This window comes from Meles meles, chromosome 5 (genome assembly GCF_922984935.1).
Source record: "Meles meles chromosome 5, mMelMel3.1 paternal haplotype, whole genome shotgun sequence".
Taxonomy (NCBI): Eukaryota; Metazoa; Chordata; class Mammalia; order Carnivora; family Mustelidae; genus Meles; species Meles meles.
The window spans coordinates 54,158,424-54,176,521 of NC_060070.1; the positions used below are offsets into that span (position 1 = coordinate 54,158,424).

Consider the following 18,098-nt stretch of genomic DNA (forward strand, 5'->3'; position numbering starts at 1 on the left):
GAGGCTCAATGGACATGAAAGAAGAGCAGATGAACAAAATAACAACTCTGACATAGAGATAAAAAATTTAAAAAGAGCCAATCAGAGCTGAAGAATACAAGAGCCGAAATTAAAAATACATTAGAAGGAATCAACAACAGATTAGAGAATGCAGAAGAATGAATGAATAATCTGGAAGATATGGTAATGCAAACTACCCAAGCTAAATAGTAAAACAAAGAAAAAATAAAGGAAAAAAAAAAAAGGACAGGTTAAGAAATCTCTGGGACAACATCAAGTATATTAACATTCATATTATAGGGGTCACAGAAGGAAGAAAAAGGGGCAGATAATTTAATTAAAGAAATAACAACTGAAAACCTCCCTAGCTTGGGGAAGGAAACAGATATCCAGGTAAAGAAGCAGAGAGAGAGAACCCCAAAAAAGTTGAAGCCAGAGAGGTCCATACCAAAACAGATAATAAAATCTCAAAGATTAAAGATAAAGTGAAAATCTTAAAAACAGCAGGAGAAAAAACAAATAGTTACGTAAGAGGGAAACCACATTAAGGCTACCAGCTGATTTTTCAGCAGAAACTTTGCTGACCAGAAGCGAGTAGTATCGGGGGTATAGCTCAGTGGTAGAGCATTTGACTGCAGAAGCGAATGTATGTTTATATTCAAAGAAAGTATGATTATATTCAAAGTGATGAAAGGGAAAAACCCACAACCAATAATACTTTACTAGGCAAGCTACACGTTCAGAATTAAAGGAGAGCTAAAGAGTTTCCCACACAAACACAAGTTAAAGAAGTTCATCATCACTAAACTACCTTACAAGAGATGTTAAGGGTACTTCTTTTATTTTTAAGATTTTATTTTTATTATTTATTGAGAGAGAGAGAGAGAAAATGCGTGAGAGTGAGCGCAAACAGGGAGGGACAGAAGGAATGGGAGAAGCAGGTTCCTCATTGAACAGGGAGCCCAATGCAGGGCTTGATCCCAGGACCATGGAATCAAGACCTGAGCTGAAGGCAAACTCTCAACCCACTGAGCCACCCAGGTACCCCGGGACTATAAAAGCTTGTGCACAGCAAATGAAATCATCAACAAAATGAAAAAGAAACCTACTGAATAGAAGAAGATATCTGCAAATAATATTATTTGATAGGGGATTAATATCCAAAATATATAAAGAACTCATACAACTCAAAATCAAAAAGACAAATAATCCAAATAAAAAATGAGCAGAGGATCTGAACACTTTTCCAAAAACAGACACATGAGAAGATGAATCAACATTACTAATAATCAGGAAAATGCAAATCAAAACCATGATGAGATAGCACCTCATGTACCAGTTAGAATGGCTAATCAAAAAGACAAGAAATAACAAGTGTTGATGAGGTTGTGGAGGAAAGGGAACCCTTGCTCCCTATGAATGGGAATATAAACTGGTATAGCCCCTATGAAAAACAGTATGGAGGTTCCTCAAAAAATTAAAAAGAAGAAATACCATAGGACCCAGTAATTCCACTACTGGGTATTTACCCAAAGAATTTTTTTAAAAAATTGAATTTGAAATGATTTATCCACTGCTATGTTTACATAAACACACACACACACACACACACACACACACACACAAAAGGAAATTTGCCATTCAGTGACAATACAGACCTAGAGGATATAGTGCTAAGCAAAATAAATCAAACAAAAAGACTTCATAATTTCACTTATGTGTGGAATCTAAAAAAAAAAAAATCAAACAAACAGCAGAAACAGACCCATAAACTGATGGAGGCCAAGAGGGGGAAGGGTGGGCAAAATGAGTCAGAAGGACTAGGGACACAGGCTTCCAGTTATGGAATGAATAAGTCACAAGGATAAAAGGCACAGCATAAGAAATAGTCAATGTAACTGTAATTGTGTTGTATGGTGAGAGATGGCAGCTACACTTGTGGTGAGCACAGCATAATTTACAGAGTTGTCGAATCACTACGTTGTACACCTGAAACTAATGTGATATTTTATGTCAACCATACTTCAATAAAAATACTATTAATAAAAGAATAATCAGAACTTTAAGTTGTAGCCCTGTCCTGGTAGCTCTACTCTACTTTTCATTCCTCACCAGGATCTCCTCACACATTGTGGACCACTTTTGTCAAGAGTACCAACATTCTCTTCAGGCTATTCTGTTACTAAGGCAGCAGAAGTACTTTTCACACTTAATCAATTGAATCAATCTCTCTCTCTCTCACACATACACACACACAATTTTTTCTAAGTTAGTTATTCTTCTTAGATTAGTAATGAAAGGGGCGTGTGAATGGCTCTGTAGGCTAAGCATCCAACTCTTAATAGTTTTGGCTCAGGTCGTGATCTCAGGGTCGTGAAATTGAGCCCTGTGACAAACTCTCCCTTTGCCCCTCCCTCCCTAAAATAAAAAATAATAATTAGTAATGAGAAAAAATTTTAAACACTGGCTACAACTGTTTAGATGAAGGAAACTAAACTAATGGTTTTTTTTAAAATTTATTTTATTTTATTTTTTTTTTCTTAAAGAATTTATTTATTTGACAGAGAGAGAGATCACAAGTAGGCAGAGAGGCAGGCAGAGAGTGAGGGGGAAGCAGGCTCCCCACTGAGCAGAGAGCCCGACGCGGGGCTCGATCCCAGGACCCTGAGATCATGACCTGAGCTGAAGGCAGAGGCTTAAACCACTGAGCCACCCAGGCGCCCCGGTTTTTTTTTTTTAAAGATTTTATTTATTTATTAGAGAGAGAGAGAGAGAGAGAGAGCACAGGCAGAGGCAGAGGGCGAAGCAGGCTCCCTGCCGAACAAGGAGCCTGATGTGGGACTCGATCCCAGGACGCTGGGATCATGACCTGAGCCGAAGGCAGCCGCTTAACCAACTGAGCAACCCAGGCGTCCCTAAACTAATGGTTTTTTATGTTCAAGAAATAATGAAAGGATTTTCCTCATTATTTTTCAATGTAAATTTAATTTTCATTAGGGATATAATTAGAATTTTTAAGTGAGCAACAAAAACGGGATAGTATTTATTACAATCTGATTTTATCAGTGAAGATTTAAGTATGCAAGAAGATAATGTATGTTTCTAAAACATGTTAATGAATCTACAAATCAAAATGTTCTACCTGCATAATCCCAAATTTGTTAAATACTTCCATATTCCTATCTTCAATATCCTCCTATCTTTTAATTTTTTTAAATAAGAACATTATCTGCACATAGAAATCAACATTATGTAATATTTGAGTCTGATATACAATACTGTGTTAAGAAGACTACATAATTATTCTTGTTATTATAATCACACAGAGTTGCACTAAGTGAATTCTACTTTCTCAGCCTTTGGCCGTTCAAACACCTTTACTTTCCTGGACATCAAAGCTGAAATCTAAGTAACAGTTGTCTTCTCCTTGTGCCTTCTTCCCCACATTCAAGGAATTCTACTAACAGCTCTTAAATTCATTCTTCCTCTCGAACATTAGTGACACTACATTTTAGATACTTAGCTCTTGCCAAATTGATTTTCCTCACTCCAAATGAGCTTGGTTTAAATCCTTCCCCACTATTGCCAAAGTGATCTAACAACAACAACAAAAAAAGACTATCATTCTAATGCTTAAAATAGCTCAATGAATCTAGTAGCTAAGGAAAAAATTCAGAACCAAAGCTCTTCACATAGCATGTTTGTGCTGATGTTCCAGTCTTCCAAACAAACTGTACTTCAAAGGGATGTATTTTTCCAGTGTTCTTCCTTTCATCTTCTTACATATATTTCTATTGTCTCCACAAGTAAAGCCCTCCCTATTTATATAAGTAAATTCAAACTATTCTATGTTAAGCTATGTCTGCCTCACGCTAAGCATGCATAAGCAATATTTGGAGCTTCCACAGCATTTTATCTGTACTTCTATTAGCACCTCATTTTAATTACTGTTATTATTTGTACTGATCTCTTTCATCCCATTATACAGTCAGCTCTGAAAGAGCAGAAGTCATGGTTTAGCCACGGATTTTCCCAGTGTCTAGAAACTGCACAAGCTAATAAGGGCTTGAAAAATGTTTACTGGATTAATGAATCACATTACAAAAGACAGAACTATATGACACACTTAAATTACATGGGTGAAAAGAATGCTGTTATTATGTCATCTCTGAAAATGCCTTAACTTGCCACACAGAAATACTGATTCACTCACACATCTAGAAACATAAAGACTTAGCCTCCAGACAAAGAGGAGACACTGAAAGCTTCTCCGAACAACTAATACCTGAGGTTACAGAGAAACTACTCTAGTTTAGAGCAGCCAAGTTTTAGTTATCATTCCTATGAAGATTAAATTACTTTGTTAGACTTAGACATAAAAAGCAGTTTCTATACAATGAGTATTAAAGAGGGATAAGAAGAAAACAGAAGGTTCACCCAAGACCACAACAAGGAACACCAAGATTAGGATATTTCTTGTTGGATTTTCTAGCTCAACATCTTATTATTTTTTTTTAAATATTTTATTTATTTGAGAGAGAGAGACAGAGACAGAATGAGCCTGCTGGGGGGGGGGGGGGGAGGACAGTGGGGAAGGGAGAAGCAGACTCCCCCCTGAGCAGGGAGCCCAAAACAGGCTTGATCCCAGGACCCTGAGATAATGACTTGAGCTGAAGTCAGATGCTTAACCGAATGAGCCACCCAGCTGTCCCTCAACATCTTTTTAATATACCATACTATCTCCAGCTAAGCAGAAAAGGTAAGCATATGGGAGCTATTATGGCATAAGTACAAACGATTAATGGGTTGAATATAGAGAATAAATTTTTAATCTAATTTTAAGAAAGGTCCTCCATAAAAAGAAATATTCATGTCAGCTTTATTCATAATAGTCAAAAACTGGAAACCCAGGTGTCTAATATCAGGAGAATGAATAAACAAATTGCTACATTTGTATAATGGAATACCAAAAACGAACAAACTACAAATGCATGCAACAACATAATCCCCCCAAAATTATCCTGAATGAAAGAAGTCTTACATAAAAGAGTACATAATGTATTATTCCACTTATATGAAGTTCTAGAATTAAAATTAGTCTATGCAAGGAAAAATCAGAACAATGACTACCTTTGACAGGGCAGGAATTAAGACGAACTGGGAAGGAAGATGAAAGAACTTTCTGAGGTGATGATACTATCTTATTATGTACTTACAGGGATTTGAGTTAGAAAGGTTTGTGTACTTGTTAAAATTTATTAAACTCTATACGTAAGATCTGTACATTTCACTTTATGTAAATTTTTATTTCAAAGAAGAAAACCATGAACAAATATGAACGTAAATAATGATATACCTGAAGTGTTTAGTAGTAAAGTGTACTGGTGTCTGCAATTTACTCATCTGCAGTTTACTCTAAAATGCATAAAAAGATAAATTCATATACAAATAAATGTAATAAAGCAACCATAGAAAAGTGTTAATTGTAGAATCTATGTGGTAGAAACAAGTGTATTCACCATAAAAGTCTTTCAACTTCTCTGATGTTTGAAAATTTTAATAATAGAAGCTGGGGGTAGAGTGGGGCAAGGAAGGTCCTTAACTTTCTTGTTTGACAATTTAGTTGTGATATTACTAATACACTGGAAAATATAAACCTCCAGGATAGTGACAGAACACAATCAACTATTTTTATTCTCATTATACATTTGCTGATTTTTTAAAAAAGATTTTATTTATTTATTTGACAGAAAGACAGAGAGACAGAGCACAAGCAAAGGGAGCAAAAGGCAGAGGGAGAAACAGGCTTCCCATTGAGCAAGGAGCCCAATGTGGGGGCTCAATCCCAGGACCTTGGGATCATGACACTTAACTGACTGAGCCACCCAGTGGTGGCTCAAAGTTAATACAAATACAAATACAAATGTATTTGTTTTAAAATTATTTTTACAGTCTTTCAAAAGATAAAGACAAATGGAGAAAACAGTAAGTTTTCTCCATCAAGTAGCTGCCACCATGACTGATTTTCAATGTAAAATAAAACTAGTCATGTATTATGTTCTTGTTACATATGTTCTTCATGTACATTATGTTCTTGTTACAACCTGCTTAAAGAAAAAATCATTTTTGGCTATGCTAAATAAGTGATAAACAGGCAAAGCCACAATAGACAGACGTGAAAAAAAGAAGAAATTCAATTGGCCATTGTAATGCCTCACCAATAATGAAGGAAATGTGGAAAAACAAATACTATTTCCCTATCAGACTGGCAATGCCTAAATGATAATAGCTAATGCTGCTGGAGGAGAATGAAAAAACAGACATGCTCAGATGCTGTTTGTTGGAAGCTGACACACCCTTTTAAAAAAGGCCATTTGGCAGTAACGTATCATAAATCTTATAAACTGTGTCCCTATAACTTTATTACTACGGATTTAATCTAAGGAAATAATAGATCCAATATACAAGATGTATATCCTAGATTATTAATCATAATATATATACTATCAAACCATTTAAAACAACCTAAATTATGGTATGTAAATATAATGGTCACTATTCATTAAAAAATAATTAGAGACTTGGATACATTAACTTGTAAACAAGTCCACCAAAAGTAAACTCATCCATTTGATTCTTAAACTTCTTTTGATTGTGTTTCCAATGCTGGTTTTCCTCTGATATCTAATATCTTTTTTAAATTTTATTTTAAAGATTTTATTTACTTATTTGACACAGACAGGTCACAAGGAGGCAGAGAGGCAGGCAGAGAGAGGGGGGAAGCAGGCTCTCCACCAAGCAGAGAGCCTGATGCGGAGGGGGGAAGCAGGCTCTCCACCAAGCAGAGAGCCTGATGCGGGGCTCCATCCCAGGACCCTGGGATCATGACCTGAGCCAAAGGCAAAGGCCTTCACCCACTGAGCCACCCAGGTGCCCCATATCTTTTAATGAGAGTATACAAACCAGATTTAATATCACAACAAAGTCAAAAAGCAAGTTATAGAACAGTACATATATACAGCATGAATGCTTTAGAAAAAATGAATGGATATGCATAGAAAAAACTTGGGAAGTTATATATTAAGATGCTAATGAAAGATATACAGATTAGTTAAGAATAAGGGTATATTTTTCTTCTGCACATGGATTAAATAGTGTAAATCAGGTGATTAAAGTTGTAATCATAATGTATTTACATTAAGAATATAATTAAATGTTCAGGTCTATCATTTCTCTGTGACGTGGATACAAAGAACAGGAGCAGAAAAGAAATCTTACTTTATAGTTAATATAGTTATTATCAGTCTTTATGTTCAGAAAAAATGCAAAAAGAACACCAAACAAATGAAGCAACGGAATATGTGGATCTGACCAAAAATTATACTTAATAGTTTACAAGCTTTAATTTTATCCCAGAAAGCTGCTTATCAGTGCGACCAAGTGCTGACATATGACTATAACTTATCAAAATTCATATTGAAAGTGTCTCCTAAATGCAAAATAAAGGGGAAAAATAATTAATTGAGAATATCACCCTAGATGTTACGAACTATAAAAAGACAGTGATTTCTTTTTAGAAGAAAATTATTCTAGGTGCTATGCAGCAACTACTAATCCTGAGTTTGAACTGCCAATGTTTTAAAAACTATCTCCAAAGGAAATCCTAAAATAAAATGCAATCTTTATGCAACAATATATGCAGTATTATTATAGCACTGTTATTCACCTATACTCAAGTATACATGTATCCTCCTGACACAAAAGGTACAAAGCTTATGAGTTAAATACACCAAGTATATATTATTTGAGATGGAAGGTATAAATAAACAAGTAAGAGAGAAGGCATAGCTTTTCCCTACATGAGCATTCCCATCAATAAATGTAAAAGAAATGAAGAAAACAGAAAATTACCATTAGATACATACCAACTAATAACAGTTACCAGCAACATCTACCAATGGATGCTAAAGTGAGTGGGTGAAAGCTTAAGGAAAAACAGGATATTTGTATAATTTTAGAGTATCTTCACTCAAGGTAACTTTATTAAATACAAAGAAAAAAAAATTTCTTTTATAGTGAGAAACCCAGAAGAAACAATCTAACTCCAAGAGATGGTGGTTAACATAAACAGACATCAACATCACCCCTGACGTGATGTGTTTTAAAGACATATCACTCAGTCTAATCATAAGACGCCATCATATAAATTAAAATTAAGAGGCATTCTACAAAGTAACTGATCATTATTCTTCAAAACTGTCAGAGAAACTTAAGAGACATGACAAATAATGTGGTATGAGATCCCAAACTGGATTTTAGAGGAAAAATATTAGTGAAAAACTGGTGAAATAGCTCAGTTAAGAATGTTATACCAGGGCACCTGGGTGGCTCAGTGGGTTAAAGCCTCTGCCTTCGGCTCAGGTCATGATCTCAGGATCCTGGGATCGAGCCCCGCATCGGGCTCTCTGCTCAGCAGGGAGCCTGCTTCCTCCCTCTCTCTCTGCCTGCTTCTCTGCCTACTTGTGATCTCTGTCTGTCAAATAAATAAATAAAATCTTAAAAAAAAAAAAAAAGAATGTTATAGCAATGCCAATTTCTTAGGTTTGATAAATGTACTATTGTGACGTAAGATGTTACAATAGGGGAAGGTAGGTAAAGGGTAAATGGGTATACTAAAAATGGTATTCCATACCATTTCTACAATTTTTCTCTAAGTCCAAAATTATCTCAAAATTTAAAAAATCTAAAGATTATTCTCACCTAATGAATGTCATCAAATAAATTTTAAAAATTATCTGTAACAAACCTGGGGCCGACTGGTCTCTAAAACTGCAATGGGCCAAGTCACTTCTATCACCAAAATGCATTTGTACAATGAGAATGATAATATCTATTGTGCAGTTCTTCTCTGAGGATTAGAAATAACTCTCTTTCTGATCTAGCAAGAAAACAGTAAAGCATAGTGGTAATGAACATGGGCTTTGGTATCAAACAGACCTACATTGCAATACCAGCTCCATGTCTGTGAGCAAGTTGTGCAATCCCGCTGTGCTTCTTTTTCCTCTGTACACAATGGAGGTAAAGTTAAAATTAAGCTTAAAGGATCTTAGATAATGAGTTAGGGTAAAAGTAAATAATGAACATAAAGCATTTAACTCAGCATCCAGTAGAGTTCAAAAAGGATTTAAGGTATAACAGAATTGAGTGCTGAAGTGGGTAGTCGCTATTAATAAACTTAATGAGCATAACCATGTAGTGCCAAGTACAATAATTCATATTCATAACTGCAAAGTTATTAAGAAAGGATGAAGTTTGGGGGCGCCTGGGTGGCTCAGTGGGTTAAAGCCTCTGCCTTCGGCTCAGGTCATGATCCCAGGGTCCTGGGATCGAGCCCAGCATCGGGCTCTCTGCTCTGCAGGGAGCCTGCTTCTTCCTCTCTCTCTGCCTGCCTCTCTGCCTAGTTGTGATTTTTGTCAAATAAATAAAATATTAAAAAAAAAAAAAAGGAAGGATGAAGTTTGGAATATTCTTATCATCTTATCATAAAACAGGGATACGTTCAATATACTATTTGAGTAGCAAAGAATATAGGTGCTTTAAAAAACAAACTCCTAGAGAGGGGAACCCTCCTACACTGTTGGTGGGAATGCAAGCTGGTGCAACCACTCTGGAAAACAGCATGGACGCTCCTCAAAATGTTGAAAATAGAACTATCCTATGACCCAGCAATTGCACTACTGGATATTTACCCTAAAGATACAAACGTAGTGATCCGAAGGGGCACGTGCACCCGAATGTTTATAGCAGCAATGTCCACAATAGCCAAACTATGGGAAGAACCTAGATGTCCATCAACAGATGAATGGATAAAGATGTGGTATATATACACAATGGAGTACTATGCAGCTACCAAAAGAAATGAAATCTTGGCATTTGTGACGACGTGGATGGAACTAGAGGGTATTATGCTTAGTGAAATAAGTTGATCGGAGAAAGACAACTACCATATGATCTCCCTGATATGAGAAAGTGGGGATGCAACATGGGGAGCATGGGGGATAGGAAAAGAATAAATGAAACAAGATGGGATTGGGAGGGAGACAAACCATAAGTGACTCTTAATCTCACAAAACAAACTGAGGGTAGCTGGGGGGAGGGCGGTTGTGAGAGGGGGGTGGGGTTATGGACATTGGGGAGGGTATGTGTTATGGTGAGTGCTGTGAAGTGTGTAAACCTGGCGATTCACAGACCTATACCCCTGGGGATAAAAATACATTATATGTTTATAAAAAACAAACTCCTAGCTACCAGGAAAACCCAGCTTAAATTATTAGTTAATCAAATCCAGTTTAAATTATTATATTTTTGAAATGAACCAACAGTGCTACGGTTTAAGCAAGAAAAGCCCTGGAACAAACAAGACACATAGATTAAGAATCACTATTCTAGATAATAAAAATCAATTTGATGTGACATATTTTTCATAAATATTATTTGCCTTTTTTTTTACTATTATGAGTATATTAAAAGATTTTGATGAAAATAAGAATTTCTACACACAACTATTTTTTAACATATGTTATTAACAAAATTTATCAGGTATGGTCTCTTTTTAATTCAGTGGTTGCCTAATATATTCTAAATTTTAGGATCGTAACCATTTAAAACTATATCATACAAGATTACAATACAGTTCAATAAAACAATTTTGAAGCTATAACCCATCTATAGTAAATATGTGGACCCAGAATTTAATGAAAATGTTAATTAAAACAAAGATTTCACACTGTAATCTCATTGTGCAACTACTCCCTGATAATTTTAGGTTACAATAAAGTAAGATTTCAAATCAGTTATAAGAAAGGCTTTTCTACATATATCTATATACTTGGGAATATTCTAAAACCAGTGTGTATCTCTTCTACCTTTCATACAACTATTCAAAACCCTTCACAGGTGTTAACAAGTAAAACTGTACACTTACCAACACCTTGAGGCCGACTCAACCTTACAGAATTATTTTCAAATTTTTGGACATGAGGAGGGTATTCTTTCCTAAAAAAGGAAATTTACAGATTTAACAGAAAAAATATTTTCAAAACAAAAAGGCTGAGGGAATACTTACAATATGTTTACTAAAGGCAAACCATAACTTCTTTGCCATACAAAAAAAGTGATACTATAAAATAATAAAACTATATAATACAAATACAGTAAAGCTTAATACACTGTAAGGTCCCTAAGAACAGTGACTACATTTTATTTAGACTTAATCTGTCAAAGCCCATAGCAAGCAGACTTTCAATTAAATAGTTAATACTAAGAGAATCCAAATTATTATCCTTTCGAAGTAATCACCAAAAGTTATATGGTGCACAAAACTTTAGTTTTCTTTTGGAACTGCCTTCATAATCAATTTATAAAACCCATATTAAAAAAAGAACATGTAATACTTGTCACACGTTTTCTGAATTGAAAAATCAGCTTAATAATACCCAATTTGCCCAACAAATCAGTGAATTAAAATAAATCAGTGACTAAAGGGAATAAATGGTGATTGAGATACTAGCCTTGAGGAAAATTTCAAAATCAATATAAAAAAATGTTACATGCAAAACCAGCAATTCTGGAACAAGTATTTTTGTCTTATACTATGAATACCTTATGGAGATGTAATTATACCTTAAAAAATACATTAAATTATATTGTCAGACTTCATATACAATTTTCAGGATTTTGAAAATAATCCTTGGTAAATAAAGATTCTAAAACAGCACATAAGTCCAAATATAGACTAATTTGGGGGTAAATAAGAAAAAAACTATAGCTAGTTATGTGATAAAACTATTAAAGATTTATAAAAAGTGCAATAGACCATGGAGCTATAATAGCTACTTTTCCACCCTAAATAAAAAATTTCTAAAAATATTCCCATTTTACTTAGCCAGAGAATTAAAAAGAGGCTACACTATTATTTATAAATTCTTTTACCCTAGTGATCAATACCAATCAGAGCATATAATTAAACAAAAATCCTAAAGAAATTTCCCCAGAAAGATTTCATACTCTTATGTTGTAAAAGTCAAAACACCTAAATTAAAAACAAAATAGGAGAATGACACAAGGAGAAAACTGCAAGAGTACTGATAGTAGTGTATCTGTAATAGCAGTTAGCAGATAGTGAGCATCATGTGCCAGGTACCGTTCTAAGGGCTTTATATCTATTAAGTACTTTAATCCTAAAAATTACCTTATAAATTATATTATTATTATCAGCACTTTATAGATGAGACTGAGGTACAATACAATTAGTTAACTTGCCTATACTCACGTAACTATTAAACAGCAATGCCAGAATCTGAAAGCTGGCAAACTGCATCAATACTATGAGTAATACAATTTTCATGATTATTGAGCAACATTATTTGTACAACTGAGCAATTTCTACCCTGACAGAATTTTAAGATTCATGAAGATATGAGTTTTAAGGATGAGAATTTGCTTTGAGATAGTAGTAGTACTAGCACTTATGAAGGAGGTAGGTATTCAGCTAATTATACTAAACTTAAAATAAAACTCATGTTTTTGTATTTCATATACTTTCATACTAAGAGGATATAATACAGTCTTATCTTTAAATCAAACAATTGGTTTTTTAATATCTAATTTTTATAACTCTTCAGTTTGGAAAAATAAAGATACCAACTTTAAAATGCAACAGAGGCAATGAATGCAAAGCAAAATATAATGATACTAGCATAGTAAACTCCAAAAACTCTTTATTTTTAAAATAGTGGCTAACACAAATAGTATACATTCTTAAATACTAAGGATTATCAATACAGAAAATAATTATTTGACAGAGAACGGGCACAAAATCTGAAAACACAAATATTTTGGATTTTTTTAGTTTGAACCTACTTGATTACTTATTCTGGGGAATGCTTTAAATATAAGTTTATTCACTAAAAACTGACATAAATCACCTGACACAACCAATCATACACATGCATGGACTGGTGAAAATGCCACATTAAATGCATTGTATTCTTTGCTATCTGACAGTGCACTAAACCATGCCTTGCTAATGGGGAACAAACACCACACGTAATATATCATATAATATCCCTGACTACCACGTATTATAATGCAAGGTTAATAAACTATTTTGTATATTGGCCAACATTTCCAGATATTATGGCCACAACATAATGAATATATGCTACATATTTCCCTATATAAACAGGGAAACTAATTTTTCTTTGTAATGAATAAATTAGAGAAATAAAAGTATACCTTCAAATTTAATACACAAATACAAGAATTTCAGGATGAAAGTATTACTGGTAAGAAAATTTTTGAAAACTTTCCAGCCATAAACTATCTCGTATTCTTTAAAATATATTTTTTTAAAAAATTGTTAGGTTATCAAAAATCAAATTTTATGTTAATTTCTTGGCTTGAGGGCTCCATCACTCTACAGATACAAAAATTTCAAACTCCAAACAGCTCAAACCTAGGATTTCTCAGTGGGTATTTCTTTCTCACTTTTAACCAAGCAGCACAGAAACTTCCCTGTCATATTATCTACAAGGTGGGGATTTTTTTGCCTGTTAAGGATTTGTGTTTTGTGTAGAAGTTAAAACAAAAACAAAAGCAAACCAAAAAAACCCTCACCTCAAGGACCCAACGCTGTAAGTAGCATAAAACAATTGAAAAGCTTTCCTCCTCCTGTGCAGAATTGTTCAAATAACCTCAAAATGCTCTGCATATTAAAGGCTAGAGAGCCCTCAGCCCTGAAAGTTTTCTTTTAAATAAACTTAATTTTGTAATAATTTTAGATATCCAGAAGAGTTGAAAAGACAATTGAGAATTCTATCCCTCGTCCAGTTTCTAATGTTAGCTAGCCTTCATCATCATACAAATGTCAAAAACAAACAAAAAAACCCAACAATGGTACACTACTATTAAGTAAATCCCAAACTTTATTTGACTTTCACCAGCTGTTCCACTAACATTCTTTTTTGTTGTTGTTGTTCCAGAATCCAACCCAGGATCCACTGCATTTAGTTGTGTATTTTCTTTAGCTTCCTGTCTCCCAGTCTTACCTGATCTTTCATGAACTTGGAATTTTGGAAGAGAATCGGCAGTTGTTTTGTAGAATGCCCCTAAACGTGGGTGATTCTCATGTTTTTCTCATTAGGCCAAGGTTATAAATTTGGGGGAAGGAGGGCACCTGGGTGGCTCAGTCGGTTAAGCTTCTGCCTTCAGCTTGGGGGTAATGATCTCAGGGTTGATCAAGTCCCACAAAGGGCTCCCTGCTCAGTGAGGAGTCTGCTTCTTTCCCCTCTGTATACACTCACACACACTCTCTCTCTTTCTCTTAAGTAGATAAATTAAATCTTAAAAAAAAAAAATTGAGGGTTAGGATATCACAGAGTTGAAGTGTCCTCATCACATTGTATCAGGAGGTACATAATATCAGTATGATTTCACTGGTGATGTTATCTTAATCATTTGGGTAAGGTAGTGTTTGCCGTGTTTCTCCACTCTGGAGTTACTGTTTTTCCCTTTCTACACTCTATTTGTAAATAAACCAGTCAGTCCAGCACACAAAAGGGGTGGGGTAGTTAAACTTCACTTTCTTAAGTGTGGAGTATCTACACAAATTATTCAGAATTCTATAATAAAGAGCTGTCCATTTCCTTCAGTTCATTTTATGTAGCTTATAAAACCCTAGGATAGCTAAGTAAATAAATGATTTATTCAATCATTTTTACTAATACGACACATGGATATTTATTGTATATTTTAGGTTATAATCCAACTGTTTTAGTTTTGGTCTTTGGGAATGCTTTCAGTTGGTTCCTGTGTCCTCTGGGTGTGACATAAATTTTTTCTTTATTCTGATAAAATATATATAGCACAATATTTACAGAAATATAGACTGCTTCATAACCTACCTGTAATCCTCACACAAGGTCCATGAAAATCTTCTCTGTAATGTTAAAATTTTAGTATATGGGCTTTTGAGGCAAGTATTCTTTTATTTTTTGAGTACTTGGTTTCTAACACTAAGGGAGTTCATATTCATTGTGTTTTCCTTAACCCAAACCCAAATCAGTCATTTCTCCATGTTGCTTTTCTTAGAGAGTGGTATTAAAAACCAGGATCTGGCTGCTGGGTTTTGTTGTCTTGTTTTCTGCTGGTGGATTTTAATGATAGCTCATTTTATTAATCTTTCCATTGCTCCAACTGATCTAAAAGATGTATATTTCTATAAAATGAGTGTATTCATATTCAAATGTTAAAATTCATTATTCCAAACTCTTGTTAAATTCATAAATCAGTCTAATTTTCCAAGAGATATATTTAAAATCTTCCACAGCTGTATGTTAACCAAAAACTTCTTCCATTTTAAATATTTTAAGGAAATTTTATATATTTAATTGTTATACTTTTCTACATTATGCCTATTTCAAAACATGCTCCTTTTTTCCCACTTAGTACTAATCCATAATTTCATCTTTTTATCAAAATTATACTCATGCTTTCTGTTTGCATCTTTTGTGATACTAAACCACCTTTTTTTTTGGCCTTACAGAATGTTACGGTTTCTCTGATTCTTTAAACAACATAGTATAACTGGGTTTAATCCAACCAATTTATCTTTTATTAAATATATTCAACCTCACTACAATTACTCTAAAGACTGAAAGACCTCATGTTTTCCTTTCCTCTTACTTTATTGTCTGTTGTATATAATTCTATTATTTGTTTTCTTTCCCCCTATTTTTACTGGTTGCACAATTATTATTCACTTGTTTTCCTTCCCTAATTAACAGTTACCTTTCTTCTCAACCTTTATTCTGATTACATATTCCTGTTAACAACACATTATCAAGCTTCCAGCCATTTCTTCAAGCAAGATCTCCTACTGCATCTCCAATGTGAGGTCTTTCAAATTCTATTACTTCTTGCCTTTACAATTCTCCTCCCAGAAAAAGGGGCAAAGTTTCTTTTTATTTCTGCCTTTCTACCTCCCTAACCCCTAGATTTTGCTGAGACAGTTTTGAATATTTAGTCACAGACTATTATCGATTTTCCTTTGTAGCACATCAGTATTTGGAAAGTGGAACATCCTTAGTCTTAACTGAATGCCAAGGACTTTTTATTTTTATTTTTTATTTTTATTGCACCAAATTATAAATCATATACAAAACACTGTTTTTTAAAAACTCTCAAAGATTTATCAGGTATTAACACTTCCCTATCTAAAATGCCCTGAAAACTTCTAAGTGAGTATACTGATACAAAGTCTTACAAAGGCTTTAAGATCTAGGTCCTAGCTGACCTTGCCAAATCCACCTTGTAACATTTTCTCCTTTGTTCCCTAAACTCCAGCCACTGTGGTCCTTCTTTCTATTCCTTGAACATGTTAAACTCATTCTTCCACTAGTATCTTAGTACCATCTCTTTCCTATCTGGAAAAGCCATCTATGTGATCATGGCATGGCTGACTGTTCAGTTAGTCCTTGTTTAAATGTTAGCTTTGTAGTAAAAAGTTTCTGAGGGGCACCTGGGTGGCTTAGTCGGTTAGACCTCTGACTTCAGCTCAGGTCATCATCCCAGGGTCCTGGGATTCAGCCCTGCTGTCAGGCTCCCTGCACAGCGTGGGGGCCTGCATCTCCCTCTGCTTGCACTCTCTTGCAGTCAAATAGGTAAGTAAAATCTTTTTTTTTTTTTTTTTTTTTTTTAGATTTATTTATTTATTTGACAGAGGGAGAGAGTACTCAAGCAGGAAGTGCAGCAGGCAGTACAACAGGCAGAGGGAGAAGGAGAAGGTGACTCCCTGGCAAGCAGAGATCCCAATGTGGGGCTCAATCCCAAGACCCTGAAATCATGACCAGAGCTTAAGGCAGACACTTAACTGACTCAGCCACACAGGTGCCCCAATAAACAAAATCTTAAAAAAAAAAAAAAATTTAAGTTTCTCTGAAAATGCAATCTAAAGAAACCATACTGACACTCTCTATAACAGCATCCAATTATGCTTCTTTACATAGAACTTATTATTTCAGGGTGCCTGGGTGGCTCAGTCAGTTAAGCAACTGTCTTTGGCTCAGGACATGATCCCAGGGGCAGGGAGTCTGCTTCTCCCATTTTCTCTGCCTCTCCCCCTGTGCTCATGCTTGCTCACTCACTCTCTCTAATTAAAAAGTAAATTTTTTTTTTTTAAAGAACTTATTATTCCATGTCTTACTTATTCATTATCAGTCTTTGCCTATCAAAATGTAAACCACAGGAGTGCAGGGATCTTGTCTGTTTTGTTCATCACTGTACCCTTATGCTCAGACTATAGCAAGCACTTGAAAAATACTTGGGATGAATAAATGTGTATATCTAAAAGGTAGTATGCAATCAAAGTGCATTTATCAGGTCAAATAACTGTACAAACATTGCTGTAAAAAGATGGTATTGTTAACAAAAATTGAACCACTACTGCCCATCATGCAGAAACTTAAAATACTCATTTTTTGGCCAAGGTACAAAGATCATAATTCAGTCATTTAAAGACACTACAAACTTGTTTGTATTTACTGACTGGACATCTTGGTTGGAAATGGGATATGCCAGGACTCTCTAGTTTGTTTATTCTTCCCGGTCTTTTTCTAAGGTTTCTGTATTCAGTCACTGTTTTCTTTAAACTATGTTTTATGTGGCAAGACAAGTGTTCTTCTCTTCCTCTATTTATTCTTCTTTAAAAAAAAAAAGTCTATTGGTGTTCTCAAGTATGGCTGTACTCTGCTAAATAAACTTTAGGTTTGACTGGTCAAATTTAAAATAACAACAAAGTCACTGAAATTTTGATTAAAATTCCACTAAATTTACTTTAAGGAGCACTGGTAACCACCAACCAGAAACATAACATAGGCCTCAAAGTCTTAGATACATTTATAAATTATTAACTTTATTACTGGGTATTTAATTTTAGTTGCTGCTATGAATAAAATTTTAGTCTCTTGCTATACACTCCAATTGATCAGAGATGCATGAAGGAAACAATTATTAACACTATTAGTCTTGTAGTCTATCAT

The 18,098-nt window shown here is 34.5% G+C and overlaps 1 protein-coding gene and 1 pseudogene across 6 annotated transcripts in view; both read right to left on the bottom strand.

Annotated features, from left to right (window-relative positions):
• SENP6 (SUMO specific peptidase 6) overlaps window positions 1-18,098 on the bottom strand; it is a 132,017-nt gene that overhangs the window by 56,847 nt on the left and 57,072 nt on the right. For all 6 annotated transcript variants that reach the window (XM_046004839.1, XM_046004836.1, XM_046004835.1 and 3 more), the window contains one exon: window positions 10,985-11,055. In XM_046004839.1, coding sequence (XP_045860795.1) covers window positions 10,985-11,055 — 71 coding nt within the window. The remainder of the gene's footprint in view (window positions 1-10,984; window positions 11,056-18,098) is intronic.
• Window positions 14,937-15,037, bottom strand: LOC123942916 (annotated as a pseudogene).